This window comes from Lissotriton vulgaris, chromosome 1_2, assembly GCF_964263255.1.
Source record: "Lissotriton vulgaris chromosome 1_2, aLisVul1.2, whole genome shotgun sequence".
NCBI lineage: Eukaryota > Metazoa > Chordata > Amphibia > Caudata > Salamandridae > Lissotriton > Lissotriton vulgaris.
In genome coordinates this window covers 265487103-265510256 of record NC_141686.1, presented here as the reverse complement: position 1 = coordinate 265510256, position 23154 = coordinate 265487103, and the positions used below count along the sequence as shown (strand labels likewise).

Here is a 23154-nt window from a genome sequence, read left to right as displayed (position 1 = left end):
CTGGTGAGCCTGGCTCCAGGAGTCAGGATGGGTCTGCCCCGGAGGTGAGTGTTGAGATTAGCATGCTGATGTGAGGGAGGGGCTGCACCTGGGACCTGAATAGGGCTGGGCTTTCCCCACACAATGCTGGCACAGCCCCCTGTGGTGCGTCTAATGACCCTAGCCTGGCCAGTGAATAGTGAGAGGGGCTGAGCCCATCACAGTGCTCACAAACCAGATGTGTCTGGTTTTTCCCCCACCCTACACCCTAGAGACAAAGGGATTTTCTGTATAAAATGAGTCTGTGACCTCATGTTCAATGTTCTTGTTTGCCAACTTGAATCTACCAGGGGCATGCTGCTGCTGGGGCCCAGGGGAAGGCTTGCCTCCCTAGGCCCTGCCCAGCCCCTGGATGCTGGAAGACTCTTTTGGACCCTTCTGCCTTTCTGGAGTATTTCCAGGACCTTGAGGAGACTCTGGGGGCTGCCCCAGCACCTTGAGTGTGCTGGCTTTTCATTTTCCATGCCTCTAGCTGTCCCTGCGCTTTGTCCGCCTCTGGGAGCGCTTGCTTTATCTGCCCTGTTGCTGATGGAGCCTACCCCTCATATTTTGATATTAGCAAGTGCCTACCCTGCATTGTGCCCAATTCCTGTTATTTTTAATTGAAGGGTGCCACCCCTTTTTATAGGTGCCTTAACGGGTGCCCAGCCCGTTTCTGCTTTTAGTTTTCACCTCGAGGGTGCCTACCCCTTGTTACTTGCCCCCTAAAACTTCGCTGCGGGCTTTACAGTAAGTCAGGCAGCACCACGCATGACTCTGGGCGGGACTTCTGGTTTGCGAAGGAAGTCGCGCCCGCTGCCGCTCAGGGATTGGCCAAGCACCCGGCCGGGAGAAAAGACTTGCTGCCTGTCCCGCCACGAAGGAAGAGAAGAAGCCAGACGACTGATGGTCGCCCGGGGCTCCCGTGAGCTGGGGAGAGACCCTGGGGCCGCCAGAACAAACCGCCCAGGCTGCACCCTGAGTCCTGGTCCCGAGATGGGCGACCGGGTGAACAAAGGCGCTGTCGGGCAGGGCTCCCAAGGATCGGGAGAGCCCGGCTACCGCCACCGATGGATGACTTCGGCCTCCGCCCCCCCCCCTCTCTCCCCCCAGCCGGTGAGTCAGCCAAGGAGCCCGAGTGGGGAGAGGCAGAGAGGGAGCGGTCCCGCCCGGAGAGCGGGCCGCCCCAGAGTGGCACAAACTCAGTTTCAAATGTAGGGGCCTCATCATTCCCCACATGGGGCACAGAGTCAGAGCGGCCAAGGTCGCCCAGTGGGCCGCTCCAACATTACGAGAATGGCCAGGGGCCAGGGGGGCCCGTTGTTGCCCCTGTTAAGGGCATATTCCTTTTTACAAGCCAAAGGGGCTCCAGAGCTTGGGGGCCTGTGTTGTTTGAGCCTGCGGGCTCCAGCATCGGGCCATACCTGTTTACATGGGCCCAGAGGGGCCAATGCTTGTCATTTTGAGGAGCCAGTGCGCTCCATGAGACCTGTTTATTTCCAGAGCCCAGTGGCTCTTTGAGGGCATGTTTATTAGGACAGCCTGTGAATGCACCAGTTGATTTCTAGAGCCAAAGGGCTCCCACAGTTTGTTTTTAGAGCCTAGAGGGCTCCAACACTTTGCACAGTTTTGTCCCTGAGGGCTAGCGAGAGCCCCTGTCGCAGTTTTGTCCTCAGCTGCCCAGCAAGTAGTGGGCAGCTGCACCATTTAGGTTTCTTTCTTTTAGGGACCTGTACTCTGGACTTAGGAGTGAGACGCACTCCTTCATTCCTACCTTGGCCTTCCCCAGCTGCGCAGCACTTCGTGCTAGCTGCAGCGTTTAGGCCCTGTTCTGTCCTTGTCCTCAGCTGCCCAGTAAGTAGTGGGCAGCTGCTACGTTTAGGCTTTGGCTCAGTGGCGCAACCTGGACTTTGATGTGAGTTCTGAGCTAAATGTGATTTATGTGATATTATGATTCCTGCGCTAATGCTTTGGGTGTTAGGAAATGTACTGTGTGTAGTATGCTTTGCGCACCCTGTGTTCTGACCCCTCTGAATGTGTTTCTATGCATCCTGTGTAATGCTCCTGGCTTTTGATTGTCGAGGAATGATTTCAGCCACCTAAGGGCGGACCCTACAATGCCCAGCTTAGTGAGACGGTGGACGAGGGTTGTGTGGTCCACGGTGTCGAATGCAGCGCTCAGATCCAGGAGGATCAGAGCTGCTGATCCCCCTGAATCTAAGATGCACCTAGCTTCTTCCGCCACCACTATGAGGGCAGTGTCTGTGCCCTGCCCAGGGCGAAATCCCGTTTGGGAACTGCTCAGCAGGTCATTACTCTCCAGGAATCCAGAGAGCTGCCGATTCACCAGCTTTTCGGCGATTTTGCCCAATCCAGGTAGCAATGAAATAGGGCGGAAATTTGCCAGATCGGCAGGGTCTAGTCCTGGTTTCTTAAGGAGGGCTTTGATTTTTGCCTGTTTCCAGCTCGGGGGGACGATGCCCGTACTGAATGAGGCATTCAATAGATCAGTAGCGAGAGGGGCAATGGTACTCACAATTTGTTTGAGAATGTGCATAGGAGCTGGATCAGATGGCGAGCCACTTTTAATGTTGGAAAGTGTCGTGCAGAAGTCTTCCCTGGTGATACACGAGAACTTCTCGAGTAGGGGGCCTGAAGTAGAAGGAGGGGGGGCATCGGAGACCACGGGTGTAACAGTGTGAGGAAGGCTGTCTAGGATTTTCTGTATTTTTTCGTCAAAGAACTTTGCTAACAAGTCACATCTTGATATAGAATCATTTTGTAAAGTGATCGGCGCTGGGATTTTAGTCAGCTGAGTGACTATTTTGAAAGTTTCCCTAGAGGAGTTGGCTGCGAGTCTAATTTTCTCTTCGAAAAAGGAGGCCTTGGTCGTTTGCCGTGCGGCTTTATAGAGTCTCAACGCTGCCTGGTAGGAGGTTTTACTACTATGGGCCCAGTCCCTCCTCCAGATACGTTCCGCCTTTTTACAGGCCTTTTTAAGATCTCTCAGTGCAGTGGTATACCAGGGGGATTTAAAAGTGCTACTCTTTTTAGTCACCATTATTGGAGGCAGAACCATATTTAGAGAGTTATTGAGCCAATTCTGAAAATTCAGGTCTGCAAGCAGGACTTCAGATTCTGGTTCAGGAGCTGATTGCTCAAGGGCAGATTTCAGTATTTCCACTGAAAGTTTCGGCCAGGCTCTTTGGAGAGTACGTAGGGGGGGGCACCGGTCACTAAACATATACAAGACATCTGCTCTTTTTAGGTATCACATTGGCCAAACGCGACATAGCCCAACAGTGGAAGTCCTCTTCTCCCCCTGAGGTGGCGGCCTGGATATCCGCCTTAGATAAATGTATGTCTGCCGAGGTGGCGGTTTTTCAGGCTTGAGGTTGTCCGCAAAAGCACAGGAAGATCTGGACTGCATGGGCTAAATACCTAGGCATTGATCTTTCTATCTTTCCCACGTCCACTAATCAGGATCTCATAGACAGGCTTACCATTTAATGACTTTCTAACCTATATTGAGGATTGGCCGGTGCGGAAATATGCCTGTATGTTTTTACACCTGTATATTGTTCCAAGCGGGTAGTGTGGTGCAGGGGAGGGAGAGGCGGGTTGTTGGTTTGAATGTTTTATAGATCCTCAAAGGCTACCCTCATTAGTGACTTATGTACCATTGATCTGTGCTCTGTCCAGACATTGCTTGTTAGGGGCACACCCTGTTGGCTGTAAAATTTCAATAAAATCTATTGTCAAAAAAAAATTGTCTTTATGAAAACTGTAATGATTTTCAGATCACTTTCACTACCCACGGGCCCCCACTTAGTTTAGGCGTGCATCCCTTTCGTCAGGTATATGCCCGCCCTCCACCAAACCAAGTTTTTAGAGGGCGAATACGGCCTATGATGAAGCATGACACCAGGTGGTGGGTGAGGCCAGTCCTTTACTTTTTGTAAGATGCCCCCACCAAACACGCATCTCTAAGCACCTGTAGATCACCTCACTAGGAGCAGCTCCACTTGTGCTTAACAATGCTATATATACCATCTTTTTCAAAACAAGTAATAAAGATCTCTTACGTTGCACTGTGTAGTTGCCCTAGAAATGGATCCTGTATGTGAAACAGATACATATATAAATATATATCAGCATTACTACACAATCAATAATCTACTTTAAAACATATTTCTAATTACACAACATAACTCCCAAATTTAAAAACTTTTTTTTTAAAACTACATGTTTCAGACACACATCAGCTTACCAGATGGGCTAAATATGCAGACAGAGAAAAACAGAGAACCATATGATAGTTATTAACATCGCAGTCTTCATTTATTTACATCGCAGTCTTCATTCTCATCTCATTCATTAGTCTCATCTGACACATTCTTATTCTCTTCAGTCACACAAGGACAACTTTTAATTCCAAGTTCCCTGTCTAATGTCTAGGATCACAAAGACCGCCAATTTAGTCCAGTATAGATTATTTAATCTGACCATTTCTAGTAGTTTTTAAAGGGCAAAACGTATTATTTCCCTTATTCCAGCCAGAACACATATATATGATGATGAACAGCTTCATTCGGTTGACACATACAACCAGAAATCCTGAGAAAGAGCATCTATTCAACTTCCTTTTCATTTCTGATTATCCTCCTAAACAACTTCGAACTAAATAAAAAATAGTAAAAACCCATGCCTACCTTGTCTACTCTTTAGATGCCACCATGAAATTCAGGCATAATAGGCTCACGTGCCGTAGTTTAGAACGGAAACTCAATGAAATATCCTTAGTCTAGAATAAATCTATAGGAGAAATATGAACAGAGCCAATATGTAGTCACTCATGGATCTTGAATACATTTGTGGGGCTATCCTTACCTCCTAGTGTATTATTCTACTGTTCACAATTCACAGACACAATTGTCGTCGTAGCCTTAGAGTCTGACATCTACTCTTGCCAATGCAAACATTAAAATGTGGGCAGGAAAGGGGAGAAAAAGAAGGAGATTTTTCCACCATAAAACGGGGGACCCTGTTGTCACAAATCTCCCGATTACCCTAACTTCCATACACCACTCACCAGCCACTTCTTACCTCTATAAGTAGTTTTAATGGAGCCTTAGCGGTTCTCCTCTTAATAGTGGGACGCTACCGTTGTCACTTTGAAAATGTATTACCCACCCTGTGCCTTCTAGGACATTCAATCTGAGGAAAAAGACAATAAGAAAATTGTCCCATTAGAAAGGCCAAAGGCTTACCCATTTCATCTCCCAGTATCCCTATCTACTGTACAGTACGTGTATAACCGTCCCTTCCTTACCTCTGGCAGGCGCTGACATCAAACCTCAATAGTTGAGCATAAACTACTTCAAAGCAAACACAAGGGGATGATGGAAGGAGCGCTGATACTTTTTAGACACTCACCCCAGTCACAGATCTGGGTTGAATCCATCATCATTCTTTAGCTCACTTCGTTACCCAAGTTCAGACCCAGCCATATGCAAATCAGTCTTAACCCTGTTTGTCATGCAAATAGCCCAGCCAGAACTGCCAAGCCAGATCTTCTCTGGACCGGAAACAAGCATCCTGGGAGGGGTTTCAGGGTGTCACCCCTCATCGGCCTGGCTAGCTTGAATCCAGTGGCAAAGTGAACAAGGGACCCACTGTAGTGAAGAGGTCCAGGCGTAGGTTAGAAAGGAACAGCTTTAATTGCAGGAATGACAACTTGACATCCACAAGTAGTAAAGAGCAGTTAACTCAGGAAGATCCCACAGCAGAATGAGCTACTGACACAGGAGCATTCTACATGACATACAGAAGTTCTAAAAACGACATCATGTAGGAATACAACACACCTCCCACCGAAAAAAAAAAAAAAAACGATAAACCCCCCAAAAAAAAATATAGAAATAAAACAAAAGGAGAGAAAAAAAAACATTAAGAGCAAACATAATCCTTAAGCTTTACAGGAACATGTTTTACACGAGAACTGCTGCGTAAACAAACAGGCTGCGAAGAGCACGCCTGAGAAACAGCATTTTGAGAAACAGCATCATGAGAAACAGTATTTTGAGAAACAACATCATGAGCATTAGAAGGAACAACCTGTAAAGAAAAATTGTTAGGACAAGCTTGAGGCAAGGATACCTGAGAAGAATGCAGATTATTTCAAAAACTTCGTGAGAACCATGAAAACCAGAATCAGAGGAACTAGGATCCGAACGAACATGCTTCTCATCCATGACATTTGACCTGCAAGCTGAAATACGCCTGAAATTCCAAATCTTACCACCCTCTACTCTGACTGCTTTACTGAAGACCTCTGTAACTTTGACAGGCGAAGACCACCTAGATATGCCTTTAGGAATGATACCGCCAAATTTCACCCTAACCAAATCGCCAACAGAGATTTTGGGCGAAACAAATCTCGGGGAAGAACTCTTAAGCATTTTGTCTTGGTATTTTCCAACGCGGTCTCTAATTCTATTCATATCCAACTCTAGATACCCGGAGTCTTTCGTCTTCAGCCACCAAGGAAAGATCTTGGTACCAGGTTTCCTGCAACACAACATTTCAAAGGGGGATAAACCAGTAACAGAGTTGGGGGACATGTGATAGGTGAACAAAGTGGCCTGTAGAGCTTTTTTCCACTTCAATCCACTCCGTAGAGCCAACTGGCAAGACTCCTTAATCACTCTGTTAAAGCGTTCAACCTGGCCATTGGATTGTGGGGAATAATTCGAAACTCTTTTGTGAAGAATGCCACAAGTTTCTAGAAAAACAGAAAAAACTTCACTTACAAATTGCGGCCCATTGTCGGAGACAATTTCTTCAGGTAAACCCTCTCTACAAAAAACTTCATTTAAAAATTCAACAACAACTTCAGAATTGACCTTTTCAACAATTTTTAACTCGGGCCACTTGGAGAAATAATCCACAAGCACCACAGCAAACATATCTTTTCCTGACTGGTAATTAAAAGGACCGATGATGTCAATTCCTAACTTCCTCCAAGGTCCACAGGCAAATTCAATAGGGGAAAACCCAGAAGAAATAGGTTTCACAGATTTGTCGCTCAAAGAACATGGAGAACAATTCCTTACCCACCTGTCAACCATGGCGTCCATACTAGGCCACCAATAATACTCTCGGATCCTTCTTTTAGTCTTGGACATCCCCATGTGGCCTTCATGGGCCAAACTGCAAATAGATTCACGGACATTGAGGGGAGGGACAATTTTGTCATCTCTGTAAACCATATCATCGATTACTGACAATTCATCCTTAACTTTGAAGAAAGAAGCTAAGTCACCACACAACTTCCTCTCTTCAGGCCAACCAGCACTCAAGAAAGTTTTGACCTTAGCAAGAACCTCATCGTGACGCATAGCATCAGACCAAACACTTTCAGTGATGGAATTTCCTAAGTCCTTACCGCCAATTAGATTAACATCACAAAGAGAGAAAGCGACATCACATTCATCAGAAATACTTGTGTTAGAAGTATCACTAACAGGAAGACGTGACATACAGTCTGCATGTACATTAAGTCGTCCAGGGACATAGACAACTTCACACCGGTACTCTTGCAATTTAGCAGCGAGGCGAGCCAGACGAGCAGTGAGAGTCCTACCACCACCAGCTGACAACATGTTGACAAGAGGTTTATGATCAGTCCTCAAAGTAAATTTCGTACCCCAAAGAAATTGTCGAAAATGCTGAGTAGCCCAAGTGCAAGCGAGAAGCTCCTTTTCTATGGTAGAGTAATTAAACTCGGCGTCCCGTAAAGTCCTAGAAGCATAGGATACAACATATTCTCCAAAACTATCCTTTTGCATAAGAACGGCACCAAGCCCTACATTACTGGCATCTACGCAAACAATGCAATCTTTGTGGACAGAGAAGGGTTTAAGAAAGGGAGCATTGACAATTTTGCTTTTTAAAGAATTAAAAGAGGTTTGCTGTTCTGTACCCCAAACAAATTTGACCTGTTTCTTTAGCAAAGAGCGCAAAGGGTGTACAATGGTAGAGTAATCTTTTACGAATTTGCCATAAAATTCGGTAAGTCCTAAAAAGGACAACAACTGTTCCTTGGAAGAAGGAATGGGAGCATCAGTGATACTTTTTACATGATTGAGTTTAGGTTTTATACCCTCTTTAGAAATCTCATGCCCCAAGTATTCAACTTTAGGTTGTCTGAATTTGCACTTGTTAAACTTTAGGGTAAGACCCTTCTTTTGCACATTAGACAGTACACAATGCAAATTGTGATCGTGTTCCTTGACATCTACCCCAAAAATCAGGATATCATCTTGGAACGCGATGGCTCCTTTACAGTCAAGAAGGACCTCTTTCATCAGGCGTTGGAACACAGAAGCAGCACTAGCGAGTCCAAAAGGCATCCGCAAATACTGGAACATGCCTTCCGGAGTCACAAAAGCTGTAAGTCTTTTTGAATCTTCGTGTAGCTCAACCTGATGATAGGCACTAGCTAAATCAATGGTTGAAAAGACAGTGGCACCTGTGAGAGAAGAAATTAATTTGTGGATGTTGGGGAGAGGATGTTTACCTACCCAGATCTCCTTGTTTAAGCTGCGGAGATCCACACAGAGACGGAGCTCGCCAGAGCTTTTAAGTGATAAAACAATGGCAGAAACCCAAGGAGAGGATTCTATAGGTTCAATAATCTGTTTTGATACAAGGTCACTCAAAATGTCCCTTAGCTTCTCCGGATAGGCTAATGGAACATTTCTGACCCTGTGTCTGACTGGAATGGCATTATCATTCAGAATAATCCTGTGCTGAAAATCAACAAATTTACCTAAGGTGTCCTTAAAAACATCAGGGAAAATGTTCTTAGTGTTCTCTACAAACAGAGAATTATCTCCCACATCACAAATACTTAAAACATAAGGTTCACCTAAATAAACTGGGGGGTTGGCATTGGGATCAAGTTTAATGCCAAGTAAACGTTGATGTGGCCAACTCAAGATAGCAACACCTTTGGTGGCAACATAAACTTTCCCTTTGGCAAATCTATCAGCAACCTGAATATCAGCCCAAAAGAAACCTTCCATATTTATTTTTTTGCCAGTGTAACCGCCTGGAGATATGTCAGAAGTCAACAATTTCCTATCCCCCCAGAGATTTTTAAACAGATTCAGACCAATAATAGAGTACCATGAACATGAATCCATCATTAAGAGAATGGGCTGGTTATCAACTAAAATGGTGTAAGAAGGAAACTCTTTCTGTTCAGAGTCATCCACAGATAGAATACAATTGAAACTTTGTAAAACTTCCTCTTCTTCCTGAGAGATGTAGTTGACCCTTTGGGAAGAACGACAAACATTGGCAAAATGTCCTTTCCTTTTACATTTAACACAAACTCTATCCCAAGCTGGACATCCTCTATAATTTCCTAAATGGTTAGAGCTACCACATCTGTAACAATAAACATTTTTCCTGTAGGAAAACTTATTTTCGACAACATTCTTATTTTCAAGAACTTTCTTCTCATTGTCTTTTCTAGGAAGTAACCTATTAAAATTGGATGAAGTGTTTTGACTCTTTACTAACGCAACTTCGGTTTCAGGAACTTGAGACTTGGACGTTTGACCTCTGATTTCCGAAACAAACAATTCGGATTGTTCAATGCCTTTAGCAATATTGATGACAGAGCTCAAGGAAGATTCTGTGCCTAACCAAAGTCTTTCTTGAATTTTCTTGCTTTTGGTGCGCATCATTATCTGATCTCTGAGAACTTGTTCGTAAGAGATGGTTTCAAAGGCACAAGAACAAGCCAGGGATCGTAAAGCAGAGACATAGTCTTCAATAGATTCATCCTGTTTTTGAACGCGGGAATAAAATTTAAAGCGTTCCATAACAGTATTTATCTTTCTTCCAAAACGAATTTTCATCTGTGCACAAGCCTTTTCAAAAACATCCATGTCTCCTGCATCATCAATTGATGGAAGATTGTCGAATTCTTTAATGCCAGCTCCACCAAGACAGTGTCTGAGAAGAGCTAACTTGCTTTTAGCCGAACACCCATCTTTTTCTAAAACATCAACATAGGCTAAGAACATTGGGTGCCATAAATCCCATTCAATATTGGGATCACCAGCAATTTGTAAAAAATGAGGTGGGGCCGAGATATTGGACATGCTGATAGTAAGTATTTTGTAAAGAAAATTAACCAAAAATAAAAAAAATAAGAAAATAAAAATAATGAAAGGATTTTAGTGCCTTATTGTTAGTTTTCTTGATTTCTCCAACAGCTGAGAAGTGAACGTTGTCATCCAACAAATCCTTCTAGTTAGAAGTAGTAGCTGTAGTTACCCAGTCGTCGCCAGAAATTATGTAGTGAAGAGGTCCAGGCGTAGGTTAGAAAGGAACAGCTTTAATTGCAGGAATGACAACTTGACATCCACAAGTAGTAAAGAGCAGTTAACTCAGGAAGATCGCACAGCAGAATGAGCTGCTGACACAGGAGCATTCCACATGACATACAGAAGTTCTAAAAACGACATCATGTAGGAATACAACACCCACGTCTGGGCACACCCTGCCAATTTAGGGCGAACAAAACAAATACAAGAATGATGGATGGAGTGGCGTAACTTTTCAGACACCCACGCTCAGTCACAGATCTGAGTTGAATCCATAATCATTCTTTAGATCACGTCACCACCCCAGTTCAAAACCAGCCATATGCAAATCATGGTAATTGTCCAACCCGATCTGCCAAGCACGGTCTTCCCTGGACCAGAAACAAGTATCCTGGTAACCTACCTAGTCCCAAAAAAGGCAAGGGTAGAGGCGAAAGACTCAGCAGCCAAGGGGTTAATTATATTCTGGACCACTGGAATTGTGTGATTGAACGGATGTGGCGATTTTGCAATAATTATATATTTGCCACATAATCCATCATCTACTGCATAATTTGCATATTTTAATCAAACAAATGTTACTAGGTCAAACGGGTAAATGGTTACTAAAAATACAGCAACACATGTTGCCTCGTGCTGGAAGGTCCTTTGCAAAGCTAGACTGGTTAACTTTGTTGCTTATTGCTAAATTTGGATGTTAACTTGTTACAAAAGGGGTGTACTTAATGCCCAGACAGTATCACTAAGTTTAAAAAAATGAAGTAATACTATTACAAGATGTGGCGCATTATGTCGCCTAATGTGCCTTTTCTTGCTGCATAATTTACTCTGCCCCGCCGCATTTTTGGCCCTCGCCTGTGCATAACTCCAGTGGAAAGGAGAATTCCGCATTAACGGATAGGCCATCTTGGAACGGGAGCGGTGATACTATTCACTACGAACTTCTCCATGGAGTGTTACTGCGCGAGATGACCATCTTAAATCAGACTCCGTCTCCGTAGAGAGTAAGGAAATCGGTTGCAAATGCGACTTTCAAATCTTTTTTTTATTATTTAAAGAAAAATTCGTACAACAAAATGTCAAATGCGCCACCTGCATCATCCTTTACTTGCCTTTATATAGAGTTATTGCATGCTGAATTATAACACAATCATCGCATTACAGACAGCCCTTCTCCGCGTGGTTAGGTTGCACGCTTTTCCCGTTATAATTAGTCCCATGCTCAGAGTTGTGGCGTTGAAAGGCGAGTTCAAGTCGCCAAAAGATGGTCACACCCGAAGGGGGGCAAAGGTGGGGTGGGGGCATGAACATAAAAGAGGACTTCGAATGTGCGAAACCAGTGGAGCGGCCACCTTGAACCATTGTTTTCGTTTCTGTGCAATGTCGCAGTTACTTGAAAAAAAATGAAAACCATCAGTATTAGAGATTTAAAATGTTTTAAATGAATGGGTGAAATAAAAAAAACATCTTCCTAAAAAGGCATTGTGATAATACAACATTTAAAGTAAAAGAAAATTGTACTTAGATATGTTCAGTCGTACTCCAGTAACTATTGCCTATTCTTTCTGCTATCGGAAAGTTGTCGCGATTCTACTTTCGCTGCTCTTTAAAAAAATAAAAGAAAGAAAATAAAAATCTTTCCTTGCTGCCCACGCGAGACTCGTCTCCTTTGACATGGCGGCGAGGTGTCGCGAGAGGCAGTTATGCCGTGGGTCCTGGCAGTCGAGTGCGATGCCAGGATGGTGCATGGGGGGCAGTCGGTAATGAACTATGCAGCGGACGGACAGCGACGAGTATCTCAGCCACGCAGCTGACGGGCAGGGGCGGGTGTCTGAGCCACTGACCGCTTTCTGAGCCTGGTGGGTTTAAACAGACCAGTTTCCAAGCAGGCAGCGCCGAAGACAGCCCGGTCCCACCCGCAGGACCCCGCCTCCCTGCTGCCTGTGCCTGGCTCTGGCTGTCAGTGACAGGCTGCGGCTGCAGGAGAGTGGAGAGGCAGGGCTATCGGGGAGGACGGAGCCAGACTCCGTGCAGCCTCTCTCCCGGCAGTCAGAAGCCGTCACCCCTCCCGCAGGACCGTCTCCCAGCCCGTGGCGAGGCACCCACAGATCACCCCACTCCTTGCAGTCTGTGCAGGGGGCGGTCACTCCATCCCCACCTTCAGAGAAAAGCTCTGTATGTCAGTCACCAGAGGTAGCCCCCCTGGAATCCCTCACCCTCCTCCATCCTTGGGGGTCCTACAGATTCTACCCCCATCCCTTCTAAAGGCAGAAATCTCTCCATTTGCCAGACAAAGATTCCCCGTCTGCTACAGCCATCTCTTCAACAAAAGTAACCCTGAAGCACTATCTCTGTATCTTTAGAAAACACCCTCTCCTAACCTCTGTCAGTAACCTTCCTGGCAGTTGATCATTTTCATCTCTCAGGAGCCCTGCCCATTCATTTTAGTGATAGTCCCCTTTTTTACCTTCGGCGGGTGAGCTTTGACACTTCCTTTCTAGAGTAACCCTCTCCTGGACACTGCTCCTTTTAATCTCCCCTCCAAGGTCTCACACTCCTCTGGTAAAGCTCCTGCACTCAGAATAAGGAAGCCTCCAAAAGGGGGTGCCCCCTCCCAAAACCAGCCAGGCTGTTGTGCCTGGGCAGACTGCCCCCGTCCCTGCCCCAGGGGTGCGGTGAGGCTTCGGGGGCCAACATGGAGCGCAGGGAGCAGCGACAAGGCCTGGACTTCACGGTGGAGAATGTAGAACAGGTGAGCAATTGTGTGCCTTGTTTGTGTTTGGTGTACCTTGCGTCAGTAATACGTTATGCTTTCACAGGCATCTACAAAGTAAAAAAAACACAGATGATGAGACTCAAAGGAATTCGCACCTGTTCAAATTAGAGTATTTTCATCTACCACTTGTGTGCACCTGTAAATGGCAACCACTTAGCCCACTCTGGTGCCACGTAGGTGATGACCAGGTGGTTTCATGCCATTGGGACAGCAGGTTTCAATAACTGGACTTTACTTTAAACTGTTATTGTTATCAAGTGCTGTGGGCCAATTGGCTCAATAAAAATAAACGAAGGCTACAAATCTCGGAATGCACGGATAATATAAAAGCAAAGTCTAGGAATGGAAAGTGGCTTCCTGGTTACCTGGAGCCATCTGCTCACCTTAGCCATTCATGTCTTCAACACTAACCCTGCAGATGTCACAGCAAATGCTAATACTGGCCCCCCTCGGGTGACTTCTGGATCAGACACATCTCATGTTAATGTCCCAGACGGCAAGTACATAATTATTCTGTGTCCCGATCCATCACTAGCCTCACTTCTGTGGCACAGGCGCCAGCATGAGACAGACTTGTGCTGCAGACTGGCCTTAATTTGTGGAGTGGCTAGATCTGAACATGGCCTCTGTCGCTCCTGTGTCCTGGTTTCATCACATCACTCACTGCATCAAAGCTGGCATCATCAAGACCTCTGTACGTGCAACTAAGTGTACGAACATGCCTTACACTGGTTCAATTACTGCCTCCTACAAGGATCCACATTTCGGAGACACTACAAATGTGTGTCAGCATCACCCTGGCCCCTTCTGAAGTCAGGAATAGTGTAACCGTATCCTCCCTGGCTGTAGGACCGTTGCCACTCAATTGTATACTTGTCATTTCACTGCCAGAGCAAGTGGTGAAAGGCTTCCTCGAAAGTATTTTTTTAAAATTGTGCTGTATGCTTTTCAGTGGGCAAGTCAAGATTTAATTGCTAATATTTGTCTCTGTAATGATATAATAACTTATTTGCTTTGTTTGACAAATCCTGTATTGCCTCGTGCCAAGGCGGTGTATTGGCAGTTAGATAGATTGTGCTAATGATGTATCCTTCAGTTGGACGAGCACAAGGGATAAAGGCATCTCAGTGCCATGGTGGCGCAGTAAAAAATGTTCGAGGCATAACAGTTACAGGATGTGCGTTAATACATGAATGTTGTGCCAAGGGCTCCTTCAACAAGCTGGCCGCTTACAAGAATGGCTCTCAATGCTCTACTGGGTACCGTACAATAAAATATGACATGGAGGGAAAATAGATTGTAAATTATGCGATAGTGGTGTGGGGTTTTCTACATAAGGAGATTGTTCCCTCCGTTGAGGTCAGAGAGGGGGCTTCTAGGGGCCAGCAAGTGTCAGTTTGGCTCGTACCCATCGCTCACATTGTCTTTGCTGCACCACGCTGTGGCTGACTTCTCTTCACAATACTCCAGTGTTACCTCTTCCTAAAACTCCAGTGTTCTCTTCCAGGATGTTCATCTTAGGCTACAAGCTGTTTTAGTATTAAAATTCATCTGACTTTATTAGTGCGGATCCCAGGAGGCTCTGGAAATATCAATGTGTAGTTTTTTTGTTGCAATGTTTTCTCCCATACTTTGAAAGTGTGGTAATCAGATATTTCTTCCCTCCACCGTAGTCCAACGGTGTCCACGTACAGTACACACTGCAGAGGGTGCAGGGCTAGGATAAATGCTTGGGTGTAGTTGTGATGCTGTAGACTTACATTTCATTGTAGCCAGTTTCATCGGTTTTGTACTAGGGTGTGGTCCTCAAGGTTGCTAGAATGTCATTATGTTGATTTATGACAAAAGGTTATTTCCAAATAGGTAGACATTGCAACTGGTAAACAGCATTGGCTGTGCCTGTATGGTACATTCTAATGGTACAGCGGTGCCTGTCTGTAGGCATACTGTGCACACTACATTCACGGTGCTGATTGGTGTACAGGGCAGGAGGTGCAAATTGCTCTTCACAGTAACGTGTGTGTATATATAATATATGGTATGTTCATATGTGATCATTTAAAGGCATGAAATATCGTTTCAAGAGTTGACATTGAAGGATAAGGATGGATACACATACAGTTGCATAGCATTATGGATATTGTGGTCCTGGAACTATTGATAACATGGGAATGCGATCAGTGAAAGTGACTTGTTTATGTTAAACATTATAACTTTTTATGTGTCAACATTAGAGTATTCAATTACTAAGTGTTCACTGATCCCAAGTATTTAGAACATGTTATTCCAATGCCACTAGTGTTTCCACTTTGAGTCCTTCTTCACTGCCTATGTATCTGATATTTAAGAAAGAGAACAATTGACCAGTTTGTGATTATGTTTGATGAAAACCCAGGAGGGATCGAAATGCGTTATGCTGAACTCTCTGCAGAAATTAAATTACTTACTCGTGACCGGGTGGTGGGCTTGTTTTTACGTCACAGAATGTGAAGTGTGTGTTCTTCTTGGAATATCTATCTATCTATCTATCTATCTATCTATCTATCTATCTATCTATCTACACTATGTTGTTATAATTGGGTCAGAGTATCCAAAGAAAGAGCGTTTATTTGTTTCACTAATAACTTTGGCGCTATTTGACGAATCTCAGAAACACAGACTCTTGAAGTTGTTATTTTTCCAGGAATCACACAGTTAAAGGATTGGTAGGAAACTTATCCAATACAATGTCAATCTGGCATATATTCAATCCATTCTAAATTAAACAATGAGATTAGGCATACTTCAAGTATAAAATCAAACATATGTATTTATTTGACAGACAAATCAAGTTATTTTAAGGGTCTGAACTCACACCAGCCAGTTGCTATAAAGATCACCTAAATATTCTTCAGTCCACTTTGTGACTCTTACCAGCATGGTGACCGCTCAACATAACACAATATTTTAAGCAACCTCGCATAGAGATGAAATATTAACACTAGAGACCGCGTTTATACGAGTAAACTCGGGCCATTCTCCTTTTTCTCTCATCACATTGTTTAAATTCGGCGGTATTTCTTATAATTTCTTTATGAAGTAATTATAATTTCCTCATGTGGGATTGGTCACTGGCTGCTTGTTTGTCCAATAAGTACATATATTTGTTTTTTATACTTCAAGTATGTGCGAAGTTAGCCTGGCATATGATGTCCACTATTCTAGTGGGCACCTTTCACCAGTCTAATCAACCCTTATTGATGATGGTTGTAAAGTCAACCTTACAGACAAGCTATTCTAGTGGTAGCATGGACCAGCAGTCTTAGGCTAAGACTTCAGAGAGCATGTGAAGCAAGCTGTTTTACCAATTATAATCTCTTGAATACCAATGAAAGGACACCAGACAAGGTGTATATCAAATATATATATATTTATACTAAACACAACCCCTCTGCACTCTTTATGAGGTCAGAGGTAAAAGTGCATCACAAGTTACTCAATTAGCATACGATAAGTTGCACAAAAATAGTTATGCCTTAGGGGCCTCACAAACCATATACTAAATAATTGGTATAGAACCACGTGAGAGTTAGGCAGCAGACCTAGGGCCTGTAGAATCACTGGGACTACACTAAACAACCAAAGGTTAGGAAGTAGGAGGCCCACGGGAGACATGTGCAGTGTCTAAACACAGTCGCGAGTTACCATTGACTTATAATGGGAACCGAAGAAGTTATAAAGTTACTGTTTAAGGACACTTCCAAATGGACTACGATAAAACCCCTTTAGACTAGGACACTTCGAGAGTCAAGACCTACGGGAGCACTGGAGTACTCGTGTTACCTCACTCAGGAAAGCCGGGTTCGTAGGTGCCTTTTGGTGTCTGGTTTCGTTGTGGTTTTCTGTGGAGAGCTGCAAAGAGGTGCTGCAGGCGACCAGAGGAAAAGTGTCTGGGTGGATCGACGATGTGAAGAACCTGAAAGCAGAGGGGACAGAGTCTGGGTCACTAGCCAGTGACCAGGAAGGAACCAGGCAATGTCGCGTGCTTGAAGGTGAAGAAGGTGAGCTTGTCTCTTCAGCCACGACGTCCAGGAGGCATCGATGATGACCAGGCGCTGGATTCGAGCTGTCCCACGACGGATCTAGTCGACTGCAGGGTCTGTTTTCAGATTGGACCCAACAAGCCTTGGCAACCACAACCCACGCAGGATGTTGAGATTGGCTCTGTTGCAGACCAGCAAGGTCTGTGGCGCTTCTCCTTTGAAGGGAAGCTGGAGCAAGCCTGGAGCAACCAGGAAAGCAGTTTAGTTGTACGAAAAAGCAGCAGCGGACCTTAAAAATGCCGCACCTAAACTCCAGTGCCGATGGTGTCTATGATCACGTCAGTTAAATATTGTGCAGCCAACCCCGACACCAGCTGCGGTTTGGCGTCGCTGTGCTCTCCAGATCAGTTAGGCAATTTTTAAGTACTCATGGGGGCGCACCAAAATGAGAGTCCAAAAAGAATAAATAGAAAAATGTTCTTTATTTATCTTTTTTCAGAAAAAAGCACGTCAATAAAACATGTAGCGAGATCAGCCAACGCGTTTCACTCCCTACCAAGGAGTTTCTTCAGGGCGCTGCAGATATTTCGTTAAATTGTTTTGTAAGATCCCTCTATAGTCACAGTGGTGTATTTCGGTCGTTTCCTTAATCCAAACTTAAAACTCTTCTGGAGTACCTCTCTTCCCTTGTCTCTTCTTGTTATCGTGGACTTTGTAGGTCTTGTCCAAAAAAGTAGTTCCGGTACTCCAAAAAGTACCCGTCCCTGGTCGTGTTTGTATTAGGTGGGCAAAGCGCTGTAATGGCATTCGTCAGTTTCGGCGTCTCGGCATGGCTGGTTCCAGGCTGGAAAGCAGTTTAGTTCAAAAGAAGAGTCTTCAGGGGGCTCACTAGCCAATGGCCTGGAACCGGGAAGACGCGTTGAGCTGAAATTCAAGAGCGGGCCCCATGTGGCACTCGTGGAGGGCTGAGCTTTGGTGCAAATGGCGCTCGGGTCTGGGGCTTCTCGTACCCCAATGCACAACTGCTAGGGTACCTCGATAGGCGAGCTGTTAGCAAAATGCAGGATGTCCAGGGTGTCCGGTCCTACGGCTCTCGTGTCCGCTACGGGTCTCAGCTTTGCTGTGGATGTGGGTCGGAGCCAGAGAAGTCTGAGAGTCCGTCCAGTTTCTGTGTTGCTGAGTCTTCGGGTTCCGGCGGGAGCATCGACAAAGCAGACCAGCAAGTTACTGGTGGTGTTTGTTTGCACAGGGTGGTCACTCCTTGACCACAAGGGAGATGTCTTCCGTCTTCTAGTCAGAATAGAATGTCGACGGTCCAAGAGTTCTGTATCAAAGTTTCTTTCCAGGATAATCTAAAGTCCTGGGGACACAGCTCCTATACTTATACCTAGGATGGGGGCTGGTTTACCTGACTATGTCCCTCCTATGGGTGGACCTGAGAAGGGGGTGGTTACACCCATTTCCCTTTGTCCAGTTTCGCGCTGGGGCTGGAGTGCTCCAGCAACTGGTTTGAAATGGGCTATGCATGGAGCACCTTGTGTGCCCCAGGCAGTGTCTCAAAAACCATCTGCTGATGCAGCCCTCCATGTCCTAATACACATCTGCCTGTCTGGGGAGGTGCTGGCACCTCCCTGGACAGGAAACCTATTGTCCAGGTGTAGAAGACCAAAGGTCTTGAATAAAGATCCAAAGAAGGTAAGTAATCCAAATGAGGTTTATTGGATAAGGTTTCCGATCACAGGAGGAGCGCCTCATCAGCCAGGAGTCCAAGTAGCAACTGACCAAGCACAACGGACACCTGGCTTCTGAGAGCGACTCCACAGTTAAAAGAATACAATTATACATTCTATGCACATGCACAGGCATGTGCACATGAGATAAGAACAATCATCAGCACGAGAACACCAATGACAAGATCTAACACACTACATCGCCTTCCCCCTTATGCAAATGCAGAAAAGAGAATTAATAAAACAATTAAAAAGAAATAAACTCGTTATATCTTGCAGGAGGTCTTCTAATACGACCACTGCGACTGCAAGATGGAACTGTAGGGGAAACAACAGCAGGGGAAGCATTGTTAGAAAGAACAGGTGTCACAGAAGGTAAATTTACGTTAGTTTGAAATATTTTTGGCTGAAGCCAATGAGACCAATCACAACCCTCCTGAGCGGATAAATTTTTCCTCCTAGAAATGAGGGCAGCTTGATCTGCAGTCAACCTTGCTAACTGTCTCACGTTCCACCAACCTTTGTCCCCCAAAAAAACTGCATTTTTACTGACTTTAAGGATTTGTACAGGACTTGAGAACATAGACAAACCCTTTGCGACTTTATAGGGCTTCTTGATCATAACCCAATCCCCCACCAACATTTGAATGTCCTTTACACATTTTGACTTGTCATAATTTTCCTTCATTACTGCCTGCTTCTGTTTGACTGAGGAGTCAACAATATCCCTAACAGGAGACAATTGCAAACCCTCCACTTTCCTCAACCAAGCAGGAAACAAAGGAGAATGGAAATCCCTTCCCCGCAACAATTGAAAAGGGGACATTTGAGTAGTACAATGAGGTGAGACATTATAATTCCAAATTTTCTTCTCTAAAAATTTGAAAACATCCACCCCAGATGCTATGGCTGTCTGGATTCCCTCTTTCAAAACTTTATTCCCACGCTCAACTAGACCATTAGATGAGGGCGAATAAAGTGCCACCTTCAATTGTTTCACGTCATGTGTTTTCAAAAATTTACACATCTTGTCAGAGACAAAATGGGTTCCATTGTCAGTTACCAAGGTCCGAGGGGCTCCTTCTAACAAGAACAATCTTTCCAGAAAAGCAATGGTATTATTTGAATCCGACGCCTCAACAAACCTATAATACATCCATTTAGAAAAGTAATCAATGGCTAAGATAAGGTACCTCTTCCCTTCCGGAAGAACTTTATATGGGCCGGAGAAATCCAAAGCGACTTTCTCCCAGGCCATCCCTGGCAATTGAGAAGGCTGTAAAGGGGACTGATGAGTCTTCCAATGTTTATCAGACAACAAACATTCCTCGCAACTGTCCACAGTAGCCCTTACCTGTGCGTCAATACCCGGCCACCAATAATGGGTTTTGATTCTCATACAAGTCTTGGTCACACCAAGGTGACCTTCGTGGGCTAACTTGATAATAGTGTTCCTTAAACCACTGGGCGGAACAAACTTATCACCCCTTAACAAAACTCCATCTTTGACAGAGAGTTCCTCTGCCACCTGAGCAAAATTCTTTAGATCCCCAGAGAGATTCCTAACGTCTGGCCAAGTCTTGGCTGAAAACTCCAAAGCCTGAGATAAAACACCATCCATCTCACTAGCCTCTAACCAATCCTTTTCCGTAAGGACTGAATTCCACTCCTCAATAGCATCGACCATAGAGACACACTCCACATCCTCCTCAACTAGATCATCCTCATCATCTCTGTCCATCAACATTCTGGACAAGCAATCTGCCCTGAAGTTTTTACCCCCAGAGATGTGTCTTAACTCGAAATTGAATTCCTGCAGTTTAGAAACCAATCTAGTCAGCCTAGGGGAAAGACTATTGGTACCTGAAACCTTGCTAAAAATAAATGAAAGAGGTTTGTGATCAGACAGAATAACGAATTTGCGACCCCAGATGTACATTTTAAACTTTTGGGCCGCCCACACACAGGCTAACGCCTCCCTTTCAATTGTGCTGTAGTGCTTTTCGAACTCCTTCAAAGATCTAGAGGCAAAAGCTACCGTGTGCTCCTTGCCCTCCACCTGCTGGCAAAGCACCGCTCCAAGACCTTTCATGCTCGCATCCACTGCAATAATGCACATGGCATCATCCCTAAACGCCTGAAGGGAGCGTGCCGAGACAATTAAATCCTTGACCTTAGTGAAAGTGTCATCCAAATCTTTTGACCAAACAAACTTTTGACCTTTCTTAAGGAGTAATCTCAGAGGTTCCACCACTTGAGCGTACCCCTCAACAAATCTGGCGTAGTACTCGGCTAGGCCTAGAAACGAACGTAGGGCATCTTTATCGCTAGGAGGTTTAGCTTCTGTTAAAGCCCTAACTACAGAAAATTTCGGTCTAATGCCAGAATTCGAAATTGAATGACCCAAATACTCTAACTCAGACACTCCAAACTTGCACTTGTCCTCCCTGACCGTCATACCTCTACTGCCTAGAATGGACAAAACCTTTTTAAGAAGAACATTATGTTCCTCCAACGTTTTTGTAAAAATCAAAATGTCATCCAAGTATGCTTGTACCCCCACCAGATCCCCAAACAAAGAGTCCATTAACCTTTGAAAAACGCTGGCTGCTGAAGCTAACCCGAATGGGAGCCTCAAAAACTTGAAAGCTCCAAATGGTGTCACAAAGGTTGTTAACTCCTGCGAATCCTTAGACAAGGGAATCTGATGGTAAGCGGACTTTAAGTCCAACAAAGAAAACCATCTGGCGCCGCCCAGGTTTGCCAACAGTTCTTGAATTTTAGGGAGAGGATGACAGTCAATTTTAATGTTTTTATTGAGACCCCTGAGGTCCGCACATAGCCTAATCTCGTTATTTTTCTTGCGTGCTACGACGATGGGCGCAACCCATTGAGAGGATTCAGAAGGTTCTATGATCTTGTCTTTAACCAGGTCCTCAAGCATCTTTTTAAGTTCCGCCCTGACACTAAGGGGAACGGGCGGACCTTGTGAAAAACAGGAGATGCCCCAGGGATGAGCCTAATTTTGTGCTCTGCGCCACTCACCAGTCCAATTTTATTACTAAATACATTTTTAAACTCACTTAGCAAATCAGCTCTGTTAATTTTTGTGTCCTCAATAAAACAGATAGGAAAGTCACGTACTTTAATTGGATTTTCATCCCCTGGTACAAGGTATAAACCCATTTTAGCGAGGTCTTTCCAACCTACGATATCTTTTCCTTTAATTGCCACATAGACTTTAGTAATGATGGACCTACCCAGGACCTCCACACTTGTTAAGAAAAAGCCTAACATGTCAATATCTTTCTCGCCGAAAGCTTTTGAATTAACATCAGATTGACTTAATTTCACATCCTTTCCCCATTTATCAAAAAATGTAGAGTCTCTGAGTATAGTAATGGGAGCTCCAGAATCCGCCATTACCTGCAATTTAATGTTGTCAATTATGGCTTCACACAAAGGTCCCTTAATAGGTTCAGAATCATCACACTCCACCATTAACATAAGATTATCAAAGGTGTCATTACATTCATCCATATCTACATAATTGACCTTGACAGATTTCTTTTGAAATCTGCAAACCTTTTGGAAGTGCCCAACTTTTTTACACCCAACACACCGTTTGTTCATGGCGGGACACCCTTTGAAATTCCCAATGTGGAATTTGGACCCGCACCTAAAACAAAAATTTTGTTTATTAGTATTACCACTAGATTTACTCTGCCACTTTTCCTTAGTTTCCTTACTAGAGATGGCATATAGGCCATCGTCAGACATATCATCTGAAATGAAGTTAACCTTAGTGACAGAATCTAGAGCCATGGCTTTAGTAGAAGTTACGGATCTTTCAATACTAAGGCTAAGATCAATAACTTCGGACAATGAAGGATTCTTACAACTAAGAATTCTTTCTTTCACCTTGGTAGAAGAACAATTGAACACAAATTGATCACGAATATAATTGTCCAGCAAAGGACCAAAATCACAGGTGATAGCTAACACCCTCAATGCTGAAATATATTCGTCAATTTTTTCATCCTCCTTTTGCTTTCTTTTATAGAAGTTGTGCCTCTCCAGCATGATATTAGGAGATTCCTCAAATTGCTTCTTTAATCTGGCAATGGCCTCCACATAAATATTCCATTCGTTATCACCTGAACCAGCAGCAGCTGGAGGGGGAATAGGAACAAGGCTCTTAAAAA

The 23154-nt window shown here is 44.4% G+C and overlaps 1 protein-coding gene across 2 annotated transcripts in view; it reads left to right on the top strand.

Moving 5' to 3' along the window:
- The first annotated feature begins 12333 nt into the window (after positions 1-12333).
- Positions 12334-23154, top strand: part of IPO13 (importin 13) — a 627153-nt gene continuing 616332 nt past the window's right edge. Inside the window, exon 1 of one of the 2 annotated variants that reach the window (XR_015307559.1) lies at positions 12334-13173. Coding sequence is in view for 1 of the 2 variants with exons in the window: in XM_086953190.1 (XP_086809316.1) it covers positions 13117-13173 (57 nt within the window). In the remaining variant the exon portion in view is untranslated. The remainder of the gene's footprint in view (positions 13174-23154) is intronic. The other variant, XM_086953190.1, reaches the window with a different exon arrangement.